Source organism: Nicotiana tabacum, chromosome 16 (assembly GCF_000715075.1).
Source record: "Nicotiana tabacum cultivar K326 chromosome 16, ASM71507v2, whole genome shotgun sequence".
Taxonomy (NCBI): Eukaryota; Viridiplantae; Streptophyta; class Magnoliopsida; order Solanales; family Solanaceae; genus Nicotiana; species Nicotiana tabacum.
In genome coordinates, this window is record NC_134095.1 from 73,386,178 (window position 1) to 73,407,920 (window position 21,743).

Genomic DNA, 21,743 nt, shown 5'->3' on the forward strand with positions numbered 1-21,743 from the left:
TTAGACTCGAAAAATGTGACGTCAGCTAACATAAGGTACCTATGAAGATCAGGTGAATAACAACGATATCCCTTCTGAACACGAGAATAACCAAGGAGAAAACAGACTCTGCATGACTCTCAACACTACGCGTAAAGGAAGCTCGGGTATGTTTCCCAAGCTGACACGACTCACAATCTAGTCTAGACAAACTGGATAAACTAGGCACCATCTTTTGAAGTTTGGATAAACTCGGATGTCCTAAACGTCTGTGGATTAGATCTGGAGGATCTGTAACTAGACATGTTGTGGAAGGACCGAGCGAGTTAAGGTAGTAAAGACCTTCTGATTCACGACCTGTACCAATTGTCCGTCCCGTACTGCGGTCCTGCATAATAAAAGAATCATCAATAAAATATATACCACAATTGAGGGCACGAGTCAAACGACTAACAGATGCAAGACTAAAAGGACAACCAAGAACATAAAGAACGGAATCTAGGGTGATAGAAGACAATGGGTTGGCTTGTCCAACTCCTTGTGCCTTAGTTTGACATCCATTGGCTAAAGTAACAGTAGGAAGAGACTGTGAATATACAATATTCGACAAAAGTGATTTATTACCAGAGATATGATCAGAAGCGCCTGAGTCCATGACCCATGGTCCAAGAGTACTAGACTGGGAAACACAAGCAAAAGAATTACCAGCAATAGGAGTGTCAGTCTGGGCAACTGAGGCTACTTGTGGAGATGTTTGCTTACTTGCTCGATACTGAAGGAGCTCATTATATTCTTCTTTAGATACAGAAAAGCCCTGGTTACCTGTAGTCTCGCTCTGAGCAACGTAGGCATTTTTGGGTGGACGGCCATTTAAGGAATAACACATTTCGCGAGTGTGTCCAAGTTTGTGACAATAAGAACACTTGGGTCTAGATCTCCCAAAACGACCGCCTCCTCGTCTATTCTCCATAGCTTGAGATGCCCGAACATCCACTCTCTGAGATGCAAGAACAGAGGAATCAAGTATCTGTGATGAAATCACTGGGTGACTTGGTGCTGCAGCAAGGCGAAGTAGTCGAGAGAATAATTCATCAACTGTAGGGACAGTCGGACTCGCCAAAATCTGGTCTCGTACTGAATCAAGATCATGAGGAAGTCCAGTGAGTGTAAGAACTAGAAACATTTTCTGTCGCTGCTCTTGTTGTTTTGACTCACTAGCAGAAACTGACATCAATGTCTCAAATTCCTCCATGACTGCCTGTACCTGACCCAAGTAAGTAGACATATCTAATTCTTGCTTCTTTAAGTTTGTCATCCGTGATATCACATCATAGAAGCGAGATATATCATTAGTGTATAACGTACGAGCCTTTGCCCAAACCAAATAACATGTCTGGAATGGCCGAAACAAAGGCATCAACTTAGAATCAATAGAACGCCACAAGATGCTACATAATTGAGCATCAATTTTTGCCCAAAGCGCTATCGCCTTTTCATCTCCTTCGCTAGACTGTTTAATCAGATGATCTTGCACACCTTGACCTTTACACCACAACTCGACAGATGAAGCCCAAGCTAAGTAGTTTGAACCTCCCATTAAAGGTTCCGAGGTAATCATAACATTATAGTTTCCAGAACTCATGCTTTTAGATCCAAAAACATCAATTCCCAAAGACATCTTGTAAATTATTACCAAATAAGAGAAATAATCAACTGTAATCCACTGAAAATAGAGTAAGGAACGCTGAACCAGAATAGGAAACTACTGTAGTAGTTGGAAAGTTACTGTTGCAGCCGGAAAATATTCAAAGTGGTCGGAATGAAATAAAAATGGTAGGGGTAGGATCGGAATTACAAGGGAAACAATCTATCCTGAAGAGTCGTCGCCAAAAAATGGCCGGAAGGTGGCCCACGCAACGTTGGAACTTCGCCGGAAAATTTTCTTTGGACAGCTACAGTACCGCCGGAGATTTTCACTGGGATTTGGTCGCCGGACAGTGACTACTCTTGTGGTAGTGTTGGATTTTGTGCACAACACTGACCGAGACAAAGCAGACGCAAAACAACTTTGAAAGTCGCCGGAAAAAAGGGTTCCGGTGACTGATTTTACTTCCCGGAATCGCTGGAATTTATGCACAGCGATAAATCTCTCACGATAGCTCTGATACCATGTGAGAAGGCACGGGAGAAAATATGATATATATTGATATCTTGTGTGTGATGCAATACAAGAGGTGCTATTTATAGCTACTCTATACAAAGGGGATACTACTCCTATTCCAATGTGGGACAATTACATAGCTATTTCTAACATATTACATACCGGAAAGAGAAGATAATTGCTGGTATCTGTCGGGGCCTATCATTTACTAATACCACGGATTAAGGCTTTTATTTTTGTATAAACCGATAAATCCTCAAGGCTAGTGGAGCACAGTTCAAAACTCGGTGGATAATGGGCTTGCGGTTTTTGTCTACAGTAGGGTTTGAACACGTGACATGCACCTAATTCATACATCACAAGTTGCTCTCTCACCATTAGACCAAAGCCCTGAGACACTATGGATTAGGCTTCTTATTTTCATTTAATCAAGTATCATTTGTTTTATCTCAAGGCTTCTATTTGCCTTCATTTAATCAAATATCAATCCTTATACAAGGAGGGAAAGAAGATAATGATATATAACAATTTGATATATGCTGCATATTTGCAGTATGCTTGCTGGAGTTTTTTCCTTTAGCCCCTCTCCTTTTTAGCGTCAGGTTTGTTAAAAGAAAAAAAAACTCAGGTTTGTGTCAAATGAGATCAACAATAGGAGGACATGTATAATGTTCTTTTCATGTGCTTAATATGGTTTTTGAGAACTTCAAAATCTTGAAAAGCTGACTTGCCCGGTTGTTATCAGTACAACTTGTACCAGGAACTGAAGTTGCTGTTGCTCCAAAAAGGCGAAAAAGAAATATTAGTTCAGGTGAGGATTCCATGACGCAAGATGATAAGATTTCGGTCTCAAAGGCACTATTGAGAATCCAAGATACTGGTGATCAATGTATTCATAAATACGAGGCTGATGGAGTTGAGATGAGAGTGGTTTTGACCTCTGCTATCTTCATTCATCCAGAGACAGCCAGTATATACACTTTTGAACCTCTTCAGACTGTGGTAATAATTCCCAGATTGCTTCCCAAAGAGACCAAGAAGAATCAGGAGACAGATAGCCGTAGATTGAAAAATAGTGTAACTTCAAAGGAAGTGAAAGTAGGGGGTGCACCTGACAAGCACGATATCCATCATGCAATGGTTCGTCTAATATTTTCAGAATCAGTGGCTAAAGGACATATAATGCTTCCTCAGTCTCTTCGGCTTTATTTGAGAGCGGAGTTACACTCATGTAGGTTTTTCTTTGCAGAACTAAATTGATGCACCAATTGCAGAGAAGCTGGTGTTATCTAACAGTTCAATTTATTACTCATTATTCGGCTCAGACTTGTTGGTATTTTATGAAGCAAGTTACTTATATTATCATTTCTTATTAATTTGTTTTTCATATACCATTTGAACTATTCTATTGTTTGCAAGATTTTTTCTGGTTTGTCACCCATACCTACTTCCATAGCAATTAAAAAAAATATGATCCAACTTCCATAGGAAACAGAAAAATAGGGAAGATCACATTCATTTCTTCCATTGGTTCATTGATTGATAATTGTCCAACTTGCTAATAGCCACTCCTTAAAAACCCCTCTTGTCAAAAAAGCAACGGAAGAACCTCAAAAGAATTGGACATGTTACCTGACTAAAATGTTTCTCCTATCATGTCCAGGATTCTATCAAGAATAAATTGGTTTGCTTGCAATTATTTCACCTTTTTTTCTTACTGTAGCTCTGAAAAATTACTTTAATTCCAGGTGTTTATGTGAAGAGATTCAATGTCAAATTGAAGAAAGAGATTCCTTTAGTTTCGCTTTCACCTTGTGAATTCAAGGTACTCCAAGAGAATGGGGTTTCTGAAGAAAATAATGCTGAAGTTTTGGGTAACAAAAAGAATAATAAAATAATAACAACACTTTTCAGAACCAATTCAGACATTGAGATGGGTACTATTGACTGGTCAACCCATGAGAAAATTGCCACAGCCTTTTCTTCTGAATCTAGCAAGGAAAACAAAGAAACGAGCGTCAAGTCTGATATGAAAAAGGGCATTGCAGCTCTTTTGCATAGATGGTGTCTTGCACAACTACATGCTGTCACGCTAAAGGCTGGAGTGGAAGTGAAATCATTGATTTTAGGAAACACAACTTTGCTTCACTTCAAAGTGAAAGATGACAGATCCATAAAACATGGTGTCCAAACAATGAATGGTGGAGAAGCAGCACTAGATGTTGTATATGTGTTGTCAATTTCTGATGAATCAATACATGACGAAAAGATTGATGCATATGAAGTTGCATTTGATGAAGGAAGCAAGTTAACTACTACTCCCGAAAGTTCAGAACCTTGGCTTGGAAAGCTTCAACTGGGCAATGGTCTCTCCATTAGGACTGTCAGGGAGAAATGCTTCGCTAAAAGCACCAGTCTTACAATTTCTTCATTAGACTGGATGGGAATGGCTGCATCTGATGTGATCAATAGTAGGTATTTCCTCGTTTGATTAGTGTTAAATCATCTAAATGTCTGAATGGAACTCTAAATGCATTGAGATTTATAGGAGCTGTATAATTGCAAATTTTCTACCCTTCTTTAAGGACATCTATTTGTCTTTTACTGTGTAATGAAGATATATTCCAACAGTAACTTTTTAGTAAAATTGTATGAGAAAATTATGCTTATTTCCAAAATGCAACATGCCGAATTGCCTTATAGGTAAGTAAGGCTTGATAAGCCGGAGTATGTTTGTGTAAGAGTAAGGGACAGCACACAAAGGGAAAAAGGAAGGGATAAATAGAGTATTGAAGGGATTGATGACGTGAATAATTTGGAAAGGAAAGAGGTAGGCATATGAAGAGAGGGAAGCAGTACATACCACTAGTTGACCTGGGAAAAGAAATTTTGGGGTGGTGAAAGACACTTTCTTCTGTCCTTGGGACTTTGGTGATAAAGTTGCTTTCATGTGAGATGGAGAGGTAGAGAGCTTTCTAACTATTTCCACGTTAGCAGATGGCTGTCACGTACTATGTATGATAAAAGATGGTTTGGGTGGTCGTTGAGTACTGGAATAAGTATTTAAGCTGCAAAATTTTCCAAATGGGAGAGCATGAAGTGCCAAATGCTGGAGGAATACAAGAATGCAAAGTGCAGTTTATGGTACTTGAGTACTTCTTTGTTTTCTGATACTTTTAGGCTTTTAGCAATCTCAGTTTTCAAAATCCCATTCTTATTAGTTGATGGAGAATAAATCCACATAATAATAACCAAGATGCGGTTGGTGGGTAAAGAGATGGAGTAATACTTTCTGCAGTTTTAACTGCCAGTGCTAAGTTATCAAATCCATTGACAATTTGACATCAGTGAAGATCTTGAAAGGTTTCAGCTTTAACTGAAAAGATTGTGAACCATATTTGTGTTATGTAAGTCTGCAGTATGTCAAAGAGTTGCGCATGCATTTATTTCTTGTTTTCTGCCAAGCTAATATTGTGACTGGTGATTTTTTTTTTTGTATTCAGTTAAGTACTGTTTTTCCCCCTTGGAAAAGGGGAAAATTTCCAAGGAAAAAAAAATAGTATTTAACTGATTAAAAAAAAAAATTCATCACTTGCATACTCTTTTTTTCCCTTGGCTGAATGCTATCATTACTTGCAGGGTTGGTAGTTCTGTTATCTTCAGAGTCTTGGATGTTGTCCAGTGCTTATGATTTTCCGCTGCCAGGACATATTCTAATCCATGGGCCTTCTGTGAGTTCCCTTTTTCCAGTTCCTTTTTGTGTGTATTTGCTGAATATTTGGATGTTGAAATCTCTGGAGAAGCTTGAACGTGACTAGATGGTTTACAAGCTACCTTTATGGTGTTTCCTTTTCGTTTGTGTTTTCCCCTCTCTCTGCTGGTGTAATGTTTGGTTCCTTGAGAGATGGAATAGTGTAGGAAATATTAAGCAATTTGTCTCTCCTTTCATGCTTTCCAAGTCAAAGGGGAAAGAAAAGAAGAACTGAAAGGTCATCATAATAAAAAGACTAACCTAGTGAAAAGGAAGAAGAACGAGCTGTACTTACTTCCCATATTGTTTGACTTGCTTTGATTGTCCAGAGCATTCTTCCAATGGTCCCGGATTAACTTGGTCCCTGCAATTTTTGGACCATTAGATATGTGAAGCCTACAAGATATAAAGTAGCACACAATGCAGGGACCGTGCAAGTATCTTGGTGTTATATGAGTAGAGTTGGCTTATTTCAGAGGATAATTCATGCTTGTGTCTTCTTATCTTTCTTTGACGAGAACTTATAGATTTAGGAAGAAGCCAGAAAAAGAAGAAAAACGGAAGGAAGAAAAATTACCAACCACAAAAGGCTAGAATCTTAGGATGGAAGGAACTTGAATGGCTTCCACTCTCTTGAGGAAGCTGAATGAGTCTAAACACTCATATCTGAAATCTGGCTCCATGAGATGGAAAGATGGAAGAGTTGGATCATAGCATCTCAGAGATGGCAGATGTTCCTTGGTGTTTTCAATGTAAAATAGTGATGCAAAGCAGCTTAAAGGAAGCTATTATATGCTGGATGGAAAGGATGGGGAAAAGACAACATAAAGTCATACAGCTGAGAAATTCCACCTTGTATTTTACAGGTGATTTGGAATGGAAAAATCACTGGTGTTTTGAATTTAGTTGTCTTTTGGCATGAATAAGGTTGTTAATTAGGCTTTTAACTCCTTGTTTGGCCTTCAATCTTAAAGGATGAGCCCAAGTATCAAAATGCAAAAGTTATTAACGGTATCTTTTGTCCTGTAAAGGTAGTTTGCAACTGTTCATTAAGGAATAATCGTTTGTATATCATCCGTGCTTATACACACTGTCTACAAAAGTTTTAAAAAAGGATGTGTGGTAAGGAAGCGTACAGTCACAAGGTGCTGAGCTACCTTTAATAGTAATGGTATCCTTTAGGATATGTCCTGGAATTTATGGATCTAAACAGAATGATTGTGTAGAAATCCAATCTGTGTAATATGTGGGACGTAAGTTGATAAGTGTAACTCTATCTCTATTATTTATCTAGGTTAGTTGATTTAGTATGATTTTGACCTTGACTAATGTGAATCTTACAATATTATTGCAAACTGTTGAATGAACCCCAATTTGAACATTTCTTCTGTTTTTAGGGTTCCGGGAAAACATTATTAGCTACAGTAGCTGCTAAATTCGCTGAAGAAAGTGAGGACATCTTGGCCCATATGTAAGGATTTGTTTGGCCAATCCCACCAAACCTTTGTTTTCTGTTGGACATCATCTTAACTCCATGTTGAAGCTTCAGCTTGATCATTCGTGATTCTATACCAAGGGATGTGGTCTGACTCTTGTTTCTTCCTGCAGAACATTTTTATCTTGTTCTAAGCTTGCTTTGGAAAAGCCTTCAACCATTCGTCAAACTTTGCTTAGCTATGTTGCTGATGCGTTGGATCATGCACCTTCTGTTGTGGTATTTGATGATCTTGATAGCATTATTGCAGCCTCCTCTGAGTCTGATGCTTCTCAACCTTCTTCCTCATCAGCAGTGCTTGCAGAAAACTTTGCTGATATTATGGATGAATATGAGGTGAAACTTGCCGTTAGAGCTTTAAAGGAGCTACTTTAATATTTATCCAAGGCTTGATTTATGTTCAATCGTGTTTGAGTCTAAACGAGCTGTATATTGGAACCTCCATGGCCAGCTTGATTTCTGTTCTCGTCTTAGGATATGTGCTAACTCAATTTCTCTTTCCCATAAAATGTCGGAAGGTTATTTGCTTCTCAATGAGGTAGAAATAACACAACTGATGAGAACATTAAGAGGTCGTTTGGTAGAGTGCATTGGAAAAAGTAGTGCATGCATTAGCTTTGTATATTAGTAATACCTTGTTTGGTACACTTTTTCAACCTATGTACAACTAATACAAGCATTAGTTACACACTCTTTTTGGTTTTATCCTAGGTATAGCTAATACGTAGCAGTCCATTGTATTAGCAATACCAAGGTTATTAATACATGTATAAGTTTAGTTAACGACAAAATTGCCCCTTCAAATTTTATGCTTGATTAAAATTCTTTTTACCTGTTTTTCGTTAATGTAAATAAGATACAGGTGGACAAATTTGCCTTTTCTAATTTTTTTCCACCCCATTTTCTAATAGTAAATTCTTTCAATTAATCATCCCTTCTATTAAAATATCATATTTAATAAATAAATAAAAAGCTAAAAAATCGCAATTCCTTTTTGCAATTCCATCTATTTTCAGTTTCCTATGATGCTTATATTATCTTTCTGATTTTTGTTGTTGTCACAGATTCTATTGTCTATTTTCATCTTCTTGAGCTGAGGGGTCTCTCGGAAACAACCTCTCTACCCTTTGGGGTAGGGGTAAGGTCTGCGTACATTTTACCCTCCCCAGACTCCACTTGTGTGATTTTACTGGGTTGTTATTGTTGTTTCTCTACAATCACGGGATTCTTCCTCTTCCTCTCATGTGAGGCCAATTGCTCCATGGACACACCGTCTTGGATCAACAATTGGACAAACTGTATAACAACAAACCCAGTATAATCCCACAAGTAGGGTCTAGGGAGGGTAGTGTGTACGCAGACCTTACCCCTACCTTGAGGGTAGAGAGGTTGTTTCTGATAGACCTCCGACTCAAGGAAAGATGTAATTTTTAATACACCAAACCAAACAGTCGATAAGAAATAATCTCAGTATAACTAATGCATGCATAACTAATACCCGCATAACTAATACCAGCATTACTAATACATTCTATTCAGCTCTATGCTTATACACTCTACCAAACAACCTCTAAGGATTCTGACACAGTGGAATTCATGTGTCTTCCCTATTTTAATTATGGTGCGACTTTGCTGCCTTCCCATATTATTTTTTCATGAATTTAGACAAACCTAGAAATTTTCATATTCTTCTAGTCGCTGGAATAGTAGAGGTGCGAGTAAGCTCACGTTACCGGTATTAAAAGAAATCTCTTTCATGCTTGGAGAATATGGTGAAATGCTGGAACAAAGTAGGAGCTAATGTAAGGCAAAAGAAGTGGTGGAAATCTAGCCCTGCTTGCATATGGTGGACTGTGTGGACAGAGAGAAATGCAAGGTGTTTTAAAGATATCAGCAGTCCTATACATAGAATTAAATCAAACTGTATTTTTGTCCTTGTTCTCATGGTGCAAAGAAAATTAGGTAGAGGATGCTGAATCTTTACTTGATTTGCTAGGATCACTGTTAAGAATTATAAGTAGTTCTTGTAAGGTGAACAAGACTCTGTTTAATTGAACTGTAAATAGAGTGGTCAGCATTTCCTTAATGCTGATGAATATCTGTTACCAGTTTCCCAAAAAAAAAAAAAAATGGTAAATGTCCTTAGCCAAGGGCATTCAAGGTTTGCAATATTATTTGCAACTTCTCTGAGGTCTTGGACCCTTGGGTGATTCATTACAGAGTCTTTTAACTGATAACGCTGTTTGTCTGTTAAACAGGAAAAACGGAGGAACACGTGTGGGATTGGCCCAATTGCATTTATTGCTTGCGCACAGTCTCTGACTAATTTACCACAGGACCTGACCTCTTCTGGTTAGTCCATCATCTTTCAGGGAGAAATCAGTTTTATTATTTATGACAGTTTAAACTGTCTTCCTCTATCTTCAGTACCACTATACTTTATTCTTAATCCTAATGTTTGTTTTTATTATGGTCAGGGAGGTTTGATTTTCATGTTAAATTGCCTGCACCTGCTACCACAGAGCGTGGTGCCTTGCTAAAACATATAATTCTGAAGCGTTCTTTGCAGTGTTCGGATGACATCTTGCTGGATATAGCGTCCAAGTGCGATGGATATGATGCATATGATCTGGTACTTAATTCAGCCCTAAGCTTGACTAATAACTGACTAAAACAATTTTATATATGAATGCTTGCTGCTATCTCGGCCGCGTATGAATAGCTTTTAGCTTGATCTGGAAGGAGTAAATCTATCTCTTCCTGCTCTCCCTTCCAGCTAAACATCAACATTCTTTCCTGATGGTCCCTACCAAAGCAAAACGGTGTTGGGTACAATGTTTCTCAATAGTAAATTGAAAGGCCTACTCAGTTGATGTGGTGTCACCTTTCTTCTCAACTATTTTCCCTGATTAATTAAGTTGGTTAAGATTGATATTGGGGAAAATAAACATCGCTTACAGGTGGCATTAAAGTATGTTCAGGAGAAATGTTAATTTTATCTTATATGTTCAAACTCCAAACATCCTGCCTTCTGCAAACAATAACAACAACAACAAATGCAGTGTAATCCCACAAATAGGGTCTGGGAAGGGTAGTATGTACGCAACCTTACCCCTACCTTGAGAAAGTAAAGAGGTTGTTTCCGATCCTGCCTTCTGCAAACAGAGAACTAAGATATTTTCATATTACTTCTGAAAATACTGACCATGTACATAACATCAACTGTAACTTTAAGGAATGTTGAAGACATAATTAAATAAATAAACATATGCTCTCTCTAACAATTTAAGCTTTTAGATGAGATGGTCATACACTTCAACATAGTATAAGAGCAGACAAGAAGTCGTGAGTTCGAGTCTCACTGTCACCAACTATAAAAAAGAATGTCCACATGCTTAGCTCATAAAAAGAATCAAGCCTGCACGTAAGTGAGCGTGTTGAAGACATAATTAAGTAAATAAAAGTGCGATCTCTCGTACAGTTTAAGTTTTAAGATGAGATGGTCATACACTTCAACAAGGAATAGATGAGCTTGATAGTAGAACTGGGAGCTAGTTTTTTTCTAAAGAGAACACTTCATTTGGTCCTTTGATAAAACAACTTCCTCTTTATTTAGGAATGCGCGACTATTTAATTGAGAGATGGCTAGTAGTAGACAACTTAGGTTTTGTCTGTACAGGAAAAATTGGAACGAAAAACTTCTCAAGTAGAAGGATGAACTTGTGAGCCTACTATTATCATGCATTTTACTGCTTATCTTTTGTTTAGTTGGGACTAGGGGTGGCAAACGGGCTGGTCGGGTCGGATATATGTGGGTCGAAAACTGGTAATGCAGAAAACGGATAAAATATCTGACCCCCGACCTATATTTAATACGGATAGAAAATGGGTTAACCGGCAGATAATATGGATATCCATATTATCCATAGCTTCTTGAATATGATCATTTTTGGGAGAGCTCGTAGTCTCCCAAACTTGAGGAACCCACAATTTAAGTCTTTGCAAATGTAAAAGTTAAGCCCAATGGTTATCCATTTTTAAGTGGATAATATGGTTATTATCAATATTTGACCAATTCTTAAAAAGTTCACAATCCAACCCAGTTTTAGTGGATAATATGGATGGGTAACTGTATGTTTTATCCATTTTGCACCACCAGTTGGGACGTACCATTCCATTAACGTGGTTGAGCCCAAAAATTCCATCTCAATTTTGGGGGATCATGAAGTAACTGACTCTTTCTGCAAAACTTAATTGACTCTTACTACAGAAAGTACTTTAGATTCATACTCGTATATGATTTTTTTTTTTGTTGGGAAAAAGAAGTGCAACATAGATGTGATTGTTTTCACTGACCTGTACAACTGGAAGGGGGGGGGGAGATGAAGAAGGGGGAGAAAAGAAAACAAGCAGACCTGTATCTTTCTTAAACTCAAGAAGTCACCCTGTGAATTCTATAGGAGACATCCACAAACCAGAGTTTCTATGAATGTAACTTGCTTTTCAAACTATGAGTACCATATAGTAGGTTTTATCACTTTTCTTCACTTCGTAAATGATTAATAACAAGGTTCGATTTCTATACCTCCTCGAATGCACTATTATGCACTCCTGCAGTATACATTCAATAAGTACACAGCCTGCACTTTGTCAGATATAGATGATGACTATTTGAGTATTCCAAAGGATTCTATATATTGGGCACCTTGTACAGAGATCCTAGTTATATTCCTACACATGTATCTGCATCTAGTGGTGCTTAACTGACTGCTGATGCCACAGGACCATTTGCTCCAACCTTGGTGGGCAGGATTATTCGACACATGGCTTGTATGTTGTAGCAGGGTGCCCCATAGATTGATCGAGTTGTGAGTAAACGTACTGTTATAAAGAGGAGATGACTTAACAAAAACATGTGAATAAACATCTCACATTTTAGCCAAAGTAAAGACAAAGTAAATAATTAATAATCTACATTGATTTTAGCAAATTAAGTAAATAAAAGTAATTAAAAGAATTGTACTTTAGCAAAGTCCAAATAAGATTAAAACTACTTGTGGAAAGTTGTTAAATACTTTAACAAGAATCTGTTAAAATTGGTGAAAATTTACCCATTGAATCTGTATTATCCGAAGCATTAAAGTATATAAAGGTTGCTATGCAAGAATGAATTATTATGTGATCAGTGAACTATTTCCTTTTTGTGAGTAGTCTTAACAATTGGTCCATGTATGTTCATATTTCGTTATATCATGTATGAACATTTGTTTTTTCCTTATATTCCTACTCGTGGTCGGATAGAGAATCAGTACAACTGTGATAGAGAATCAGTATAACTGCACCTCTATCCTACTGTCTAAACAGCAATAAGCATCTGGTAGAAAGTTATGTGGGCGAGCATTTCAACTTGAAAATGGTGATCAGAAAGAAGTATTTGTACATTTTTTTTGGTTTAGCCATCCCATATCGGGAGCCCACTGTATCCAGCTGTAGAAAGCCACTATGTGGTGTTTAAGTGCTCCGTATGAAAGGGGACTCCGTTTCCAGGGCTCAATGCCAAGACCTCTGGTAAGGATGGAGGAACCTTTACAATTTCATCACGTCCTTTGGTGGTGAAGTATTTGTACTTCATAGACTGTATAGTAGCTGCTGAACAGAAAACTTTTATATTGTCCATTTCTTAGTTGTATCATATATCTAGATGATTAGTGTCCTAAAGTTGTGTTAAGGATGGAGGAATCTTTACCATTTCACCACACCCCTTGGTGGTGAAGTACTTGTACTTCATAGACTGTAAAGTAGCTGCCAAACAGAAAGCTTTAATATTGTCCCTTTTTTAGTTGTATCATATATCTCGATGATTAATGTTCTAAAGTTGTATTTCTTTGAAGTCGTCAGTTGAAAATATAATTTTGTATGAAACTTTGTTATTTGTGTTCTGGTCATAAGTTGGTGGAGTTTCTGATTTCCTTTCTTTAGCTACCAGAGGAACACTTGCATTTATGCTGGGTTTCATTTTATTTCAGGAAATACTGGTTGATAGGTCTGTTCATGCTGCAACTGGCCGCTTTTTTACTAGTGATTTGGGTGCTGGCAGACAGGAAAAACCTCTTTTACTTAAGGATGATTTCCTGCATGCCATGCATGAGTTTGTTCCAGTGGCAATGCGTGACATTACTAAACCGGCTGCTGATGGTGGTCGGTCTGGTTGGGAGGATGTTGGAGGTCTTAATGACATCCGGAATGCTATTATAGAGGTAAATGTTTATTTTCTGCTTTTTGGGGTTGTATATCCTTTACTGCTACACTAATTAATGTTTTAGTTGTTCATTGGATGAGACATTGATGTAAATTTTAAACAAGCAGTTATTTATTTTAGGGAAAGTTTCACATAAGAACAATTGGGCTCCCTACTTTTCAATTTTATAGCCCATATTTCAATTTACAACCAACTAGCCCAAAAATAATAGGTTAATACTCAACATTCAACTCCAATAGATTCTCGAAATTACTATTTAATTTCTAAAAAAAGATTGCTCAAGCTTTTAAGTTAATTTTTGAATTAGTAATTGTGACTCAAATATTAGTTCAACAAACCAAATCCATTTGGGTGGTGAAAATTAGATTTTTAACAAGCTTAAATATGTGGGTTTAAATTTCGGATTTGATTTTGTGAGAAATTTAGAGTGGGTGTTATTTAGACTTGTTAGAAATAGTATAAGGAGGTTGTATATAAAATTTGAAGTCATTTAATGGAGATTTGGACTGGTTTTGAACAAGAATTGTAACTGAAAATCGTGGAAGAAGTTCGTCTACAGACGCTTGAATAAAGGTGTATAAAAGTGTATAATAGTGTATAAGATGTGTTTATACACTCATATACACTATTATACAAAATTATACAAAAAACTGACTTCGTCTTCTACCTTGCGTCTTTTCTGAAATTTAACTCAAATCTTGCTCAGATCTACTCCAAATCACTTCAAATTTAACTTTTGAACTCCTTTTGATATTTTCAATCAATTGGAACAACACCCAATCCAAACAACTAACAAACTCAAAAAATCCTATTTTCGAAAGCAAAGCTTTGAATGGCCTTCAATGGTGGACTTCTACTCTTCAATTTTCTAACATTGCAAACAGGGGGAGAAGCAGAAAATACACGGCCCCTTGAAGCATATGTAGAAGATGTAAGAAGAAGAGAGAGTGAAAGCAATGGTTGTGAGATTTAACTCCATAGCTTTTAGAAGCGATGGTTGTAAGAACACAAATTTTGAATTTGCTAATGCTTTCAAAATATGTACAATATGGGCTAGGTAGGGTAAAACTTAAAAACATGGGCCATTTTTTGTTATGGTGTGAAGTCATGTGTATTTTCTTGTAATTCTTTCTTTATTTTATGTCTATGCGTCGGCTCATGATTTTTGTTCCCCTTTTATGTTTTCCTCTGCTTTTCTCTGCTTGTATGGAACATGCAAAGTAGATCGTGGTTGGTCCTAAGCAATGTCTTGCGCGAAGCGACCCACTTAGAACAAGCTTCCCTTTATGTTAGGGGATCACTAAAAATGCAACTTCGATAGGATGCTGGATTTGCATTATCAACATTCATTTGGCACATGGAAGTTAATTTGATCCTCCTTTTTCTTTCAAAACTTTGGGTTCTAATAAATACTTTGTATAATCTTTTAATTATTGAGTTAAAAATTGCTCCCACTGAAGGTGTGGATATGGCAATTTTAAATTATATGCTGGATATGAGAGAGAAAGGAAGTGTACTTCAAAGTTTTTACGAAGTCATTTTGTTTCTAATATGATGAGAGAGAAACTTGAAGGTAAAAGCTTTTTGCCGTTGGCGGTTGGACCCGTGATTTATGCTCCATATTTTATTTCTTTTGAACATTTTAGATTCACCTTCCAACAATCAGAAGAAATGTGAACATCCATTCAGCATTTTATCAATATAAATTATTCTTTCACATTTGCACTGTTTTCTTCTACTTCTTTTTCCATCTCTCCTTTCCATAACAATTAAGAAACATGCTGATGGCTACATCTATATCGGCTTTCCTGCATGATTAACGATGTTTTTGTAAGGTAAATAAGTTTATTAATATTGGGAAAAGCTCCCATATACAAGAGGTATACGGAAAAGTAGTGAATCTACATCAAAACATGATTCTCTACAAAAGACACCCAGTCATCTATACAAATAGGAATCACATGGGTGCACTAAAAGCAATCAAAGACGTGAGGCTATTCCTCAAATATACAAAATCATTTTCAATCTCCGCAAAGGCTCTCCTATGTCTCTCCCTCCGTACAACCCACATTAGAGCTAAGGAGGCAACTTCTCATGCCATTGGTCTTCTTTTCCCTCTGGTTGAATGGTTATAGTTTGCTATATTATTGAGTTGGCTTCAATGAAGGCAGGCAATAATTATTACTCATGTAGTGGGATAGAAACATCAATTATTAATTGGCTTGTCAGCTTGTCAGAGAGATGGAATACCAGACACTCTAGAATAACTTTAGCTTGCACTCCTTTCTTTGTTTCATGAGCTTGTTGGGGCTTCTTTTCTTTTTGTCTTGTTTCTTTATGTAACTTAGTTACTCATCTTCTATGTCCAACTATGCTATCATCCAGCAAATATGGACGAACATCCTTGATAGTAAATGGTGATAAATGGTTGTAAACCCCTTTGAACTATGTATTAAGTAGTATGGGTGTTAAGCTAAACAAAAATCATGTTCTAGGGTTTGCATGTGCTTTACTTAAAGGTTCTCTTTTATTTTTCATATCAACTTTAGCTTGGATCAATTTGTTCAGCATATCAAGTTCCTGTTTTTGCTGCTGTCAGATGATTGAGTTGCCATCCAAATTTCCAAATATATTTGCGAAAGCTCCTCTAAGGATGCGGTCCAATGTTCTGTTGTATGGTCCCCCTGGTTGTGGCAAAACACACATTGTTGGTGCTGCAGCTGCTGCATGCTCGCTAAGATTTATCTCAGTCAAAGGTCCTGAGCTGCTGAATAAATACATTGGTGCCTCTGAGCAAGCTGTAAGAGAATTTACAACTTTTTCACTTCTCCTAGTACATATTTTTATTAAGATGATGCCAAACTCCCCCCACCCCCCACCCCCACCCCCCCACCCCCACCCCCAAAAAAACGAAAAGAAAAAAACTAAAAAAAAGGAAGAAGGGAAAATCAATAAATAAATTAAACATCAAGACAGAATTTGGAATATCAATCTTCTCGGGTTCAACTTTTTGCTCTTATGTCTCATCCCCATCCCAATCCACCTCGCAGAAGGTTGGTTGCTTAAGTACAAGTAAGGTCAAACTGGACAAGTAAACCTTTTCTTTCCTAATCATGGCCACAATAACTTAAACTTAAGTTTTCATATAATAGATTGGTTAAAGCCTTGTAAATGTTCTGAAAACCTAATAGCTATCTGAAGACCAAATTGTCAACCCCCTACATCCTAGTTTCTAGCTTTTCTTGGAGCTCTTGGATTGTTCATGCTAATTATTTTGTTTTAGGTACGAGATATATTCTCAAAAGCAGCTGCAGCAGCACCATGCCTTCTATTTTTTGATGAATTTGATTCTATTGCGCCAAAGAGAGGGCATGACAACACTGGTGTTACTGATAGAGTTGTTAATCAGGTTATTTCTTGTCCACATCTTTTGTTGTTTCCATCCTCCTTTTACCTTGCATAATTTTCATTCTTGTTTAATTAATGCAGTTTCTTACTGAATTGGATGGTGTTGAAGTGTTAACGGGTGTATTCGTATTTGCTGCTACAAGGTTAGCGTCTAACCGGATGGGCTTTGTTTACTATTGCTTTCAAATTTTTGCCTTCACTTGCATATGTGGTACCCGCATTTCATCCGTTGGCACTTTTGTCGGTTCTTGGCCTTGTCAGTGATTGAGCATATATGCAGCCTTGTTATTTTGTTGAATTTTGTACTACTAGATAGTAATTAATGCAGGTTGAAACAGACACACAGAGATACATGGGATGGAGGGTGCATCAGTTAGTTTCCAGATTTTTTGCCATTGAAGTCTCAAACCGTTCAGTGAATTTTACTTAATTGCTAGGTTGGAAATTGTTACCCTACGAGATGGACCACTGGGGAGAGGGGAATTTATAGAACAAAGGCATTCGTTAATCTTCTCTTCAATCTTTAGCAGGGACTAGTCATTGGAAAAAAGGAAAAAATTCTTTAGGTCAGAGATTAATAAAATTCTTTATTTATTTAAGCAGTCATTTTACAATGCCACTAATGTAATGGGCATTTTTTTTTAAAAATAGCTTTATATTTTTGATATAGTAGTAGGCACAGAAGTATAGGAAAATTGAGATTTAGAAATTTCTTTCTGATACTCTCTACTCTCTAAAAGCTAATGGTGCCTCACATAATAAAAAGGGAAAAAAAAGGCCAGAAACAACTGGTTGAAAGAACTTGGATAATATATTTTTTTATTGTTTGTCCGTTGAACATCTTTTTTGAGGAGATTATGAAGAACAAGGGGTCGTGTCAAGCTTAGGTGGTCCAAAAGTTTTGTAATGCTTTAAAGATCAAGCTAGAGTCTTCCAACTTGGTATCCCTATTTACCATGTTGAGGTTATCGGTTCTAGGCAATCTCATGCGTGTCACTGAAATGGAAAAATACACACGGATACATTTGAATAGGTGTGTACGTGAGTGCCCGAGCACACGCGAAGACATCTAAAATATTCTATAGATCAGCAGCTGCTTTCTCTTTGACTAAATCCTTTTACTTGACCTATAATTATTTATCTAATAATATTTGTCTTCCTTTTACTTGTAAAAAGAAACTAATAAGATCTGTCCTCCTTTTAGTTAGACTTGGTTGGCAGCGTTATCTCTGTGACATGCAAATTTGCATGCCTGCACCCCTTGCCTTTGAGTCTTTGAGAGTGAATACTACATGCAACTCATTCTACATGGTATTTGTATACACCTAATGAAATGCCTGTGAGAATCTCTACTGGAAAGTAATTTGAGTCTCCTGAATATTTTTCCTTTTTGGCGCAATGACATTTAGTTTTAAAGGTACATCAAGTACCCGTGTCTGAATTAAGGCTGTATTGTGGCCCGGGCCCGGGCCTAAATGGGCTAAACGGGCCGTGCCAAACGGTCCCGGGCTCTGGCGAGCCGGTCTTTGGCGGTCCCGGGCCAACGGTCCTGGAGGGTGGAACCGGCCCACATGTTCCTGGACTAAATGGGCCGGGCCCACGGGCCTAAACGGGCTAAACGGGCCTAAGTGTTCCGGGCTATTTTTTTTGAATTTTTTTATCTAAAGCAATTTCTTGTAAATTATATATATATATATATATATATATATATATATACATACTATACTATATATACTATATATATATATATAGATAGTATATATAGTATAGTATGTATATACTATATATACACATATAAGCAATTTATACTATGTAAATTATATATATATATATATATATATATATATATATATATATATATATACTATATAATTTAGATAATTTACAAGAAATTGCCGTATATAGTATATTGCCTTATATAACATGTGTATACAACAACAACTACTACCCAGTAAAATCCCATATAGTGGGGTCTGGGGAGGGTAATGTGTACGCAGACCTTACCCCTGCTCCGATAGGGGCAGAGAGGCTGTTTCCGATAGACCCTCGGCTCAGAAAGACGAAAATAAAATTAAAAAAAAAACAAGAAAAAAAAAGAAAAAAAAAAGAGAATTCATTAGTAAGTCTAGTAGAAACCGTAATAGTAACAGAAGCATAAAAACCAAAAGATGAATGACATGCAATAACAATAACCAGAATCTAAGGCCCGGGGCTAAGATAAACAACAGGAATAGTGTGGGTTCAACATAAACTGCAAGCCATCTAAAATCAACCCTGATCCAACCCCGCCTCACCCCCGGTATGAAGTAAGGAAAGCTTTACTACCCCTATCCTATAACCTTAATGCTTGACCTCCAGGCCTTCCTATCAAGAGCCATGTCCTCGGAAATCTGCAGTCGTACCATATTCTGCCTGACCACCTCTCCCCAATACTTCTTAGGTCTCCCTCTATCTCTTCTTGTACCCACCACGGCCAGCCGCTCACACCTCCTCATCGGTGCATCAAGGCTTCTCCGCTGCACGTGTCCGAACCATCTGGGCCTCGCTTCCCGCATCTTGTCATCCACAGGGGCGACACCCACCTTCCTCCGAATATTTTCATTCCTAATCTTGTCTATCCTAGTGTGCCCGCACATTCACCTCAGCATCCGCATCTCTTCTACTTTCATCCTCTGGATATGGGAGTTCTTAACCGGCCAACACTCTGCCCCATATAACATGGCCGGCCTAACCACAACTCTATAAAACTTACCTTTGAGTATCGGTGACACTTTCTTGTCACACAAGACTCCAGATGCAAGCCTCCATTTCATCCAGCCCGCCCCTATGCGGTGAGTGACGTCCTCATCGATCTCTCCGTCCCCTTGAATCATCGACCAAGGTACTTGAAGCTCTCTCTTGGGGATGACCTGTGACCCAAGCCTCACGTCCCCGCCTACTTCCCTCGACTCAGCGCTAAACTTGCACTCCAGGTACTCTGTCTTAGACCTGCTCAATTTGAAACCCTTAGACTCGAGAGTCTGTCTCCAAACCTCCAATCTCTTGTTAACACCAGCCCTTGTCTCGTCAATTAGAACTATGTCATCAGCAAATAACATACACCATGGCACCTCCCCTTGAATATGGTGTGTCAAAGCATCCATCACCAAGGCAAATAAGAACGGGCTAAGCGCAGAGCCTTGGTGTAATCCCATAACAACCGGGAAATGCTCCGAGTCGCCTCTCACAGTCCTAACTTTAGTCTTAGCTCCATCATACATGTCCTTGATCGCTCGTATGTAGGCTACCGGCACGCCCTTCGCCTCAAGACATCTCCAGAGCACCTCCCTAGGAACCTTATCATACGCTTTCTCCAAGTCAATAAACACCATGTGCAGATCCTTCTTCTTATCCCTGTATTGTTCCACCAACCTCCTAATAAGGTGGATAGCTTCCGCAGTGGAGCGGCCCGGCATGAACCCAAACTGATTGTCGGATATAGACATCGTCTTCCTCACCCTCACCTCCACCACCCTCTCCCAAACTTTCATGGTATGGCTAAGTAACTTGATACCCCTATAATTGTTACAACACTTGATATCCCCTTTGTTCTTGTACAATGGTACCACTGTACTCGACCTCCATTCCTCCGGCATCCTCTTCGTCCTAAAAATTACATTGAACAACCCAGTCAGCCATTCCAATTCTGCTCTACCCACACACTTCCAAAACTCAACCGGAATTTCATCTGGCCCGGTCGCTCTACCCCTACTCATCTTACGCAAAGCCCCCATAACCTCCTCCACCTTAATGCGCCTGCAATACCTAAAATCTCGGAGACTCTCCGAATGCCCCAAGTCCCATAGCGCTATATCCCGGTCCCCCTCCTCATTAAGAAGACCATAAAAGTACGTCTGCCATCTCTGCTTAATTTGGGACTCCCCCATCAATACTCTACCATCCTCGTCTTTGATGCACCTTACTTGGTCTAGATCCCGTGCCTTCCTCTCCCCCGCTTTAGCCAGCCGAAACAACTTCCTTTCCCCGCCTTTCTCCCCTAATTCCTTGTATAGACGGCTAAATGCTGCATTCTTAGCCTCCGTGACCGCCAGCTTTGCCTCCTTCTTAGCCACTTTGTACCTCTCTCTATTCGCACTCCTCTCCTCCTGGCTTGTGCTCCCTGCTAACTTCGCGTACGCTACCTTCTTCGCCTCCACTTTACCTTGGACTATGTCATTCGCCTCCACTTTACCTTGGACTATGTCCACTTTACCTTATATAAGATTGTATACATTAGCTATATTAAGACGTGTGTATATATATATGTGTGTGTGTATATATATATATATATATATATATATATATATATATATATATATATATATATATATATATATTAAGATGAACTCGGTATCAAAGCTGCAAATTAAAGTTTACATTTAATACTTCAAATTAAAGTTCAATGCCTTCAATATAATACTTCAAATTAATCTAACAAACTAAAACATTAAGCATAATACGTCTAATAATTTTAAAATAACACAAATTGTCTCAAATCAACTTAAAATCTTAAATACGAATGTCTGGAGAACGCTCAAGACAACTCTTTATATGCCTTCTTAAACAGCCTGTGCCCTCCTTTGGACGACGAGTGTAGACTCGACCACAGTTCTTGCACTTTATTACGAAAACTTCTTCATTTTCTTCTACC

At 38.1% G+C, this 21,743-nt stretch overlaps 1 protein-coding gene across 5 annotated transcripts in view; it reads left to right on the forward strand.

Annotated features, from left to right (window-relative positions):
- LOC107783025 (peroxisomal ATPase PEX1) overlaps window positions 1-21,743 on the forward strand; it is a 28,745-nt gene that overhangs the window by 4,589 nt on the left and 2,413 nt on the right. For 4 of the 5 annotated variants that reach the window (XR_012700094.1, XR_012700095.1, XM_075232947.1 and 1 more), the window contains exons 4-14: window positions 2,886-3,371; window positions 3,889-4,611; window positions 5,780-5,871; window positions 7,289-7,362; window positions 7,500-7,722; window positions 9,645-9,738; window positions 9,864-10,018; window positions 13,413-13,643; window positions 16,245-16,445; window positions 16,929-17,054; window positions 17,135-17,196. Coding sequence is in view for 3 of the 5 variants with exons in the window: in XM_075232947.1 (XP_075089048.1) it covers window positions 2,886-3,371; window positions 3,889-4,611; window positions 5,780-5,871; window positions 7,289-7,362; window positions 7,500-7,722; window positions 9,645-9,738; window positions 9,864-10,018; window positions 13,413-13,643; window positions 16,245-16,445; window positions 16,929-17,054; window positions 17,135-17,196 (2,467 nt within the window). In the remaining 2 variants the exon portion in view is untranslated. The remainder of the gene's footprint in view (window positions 1-2,885; window positions 3,372-3,888; window positions 4,612-5,779; window positions 5,872-7,288; window positions 7,363-7,499; window positions 7,723-9,644; window positions 9,739-9,863; window positions 10,019-13,412; window positions 13,644-16,244; window positions 16,446-16,928; window positions 17,055-17,134; window positions 17,197-21,743) is intronic. The other variant, XM_075232948.1, reaches the window with a different exon arrangement.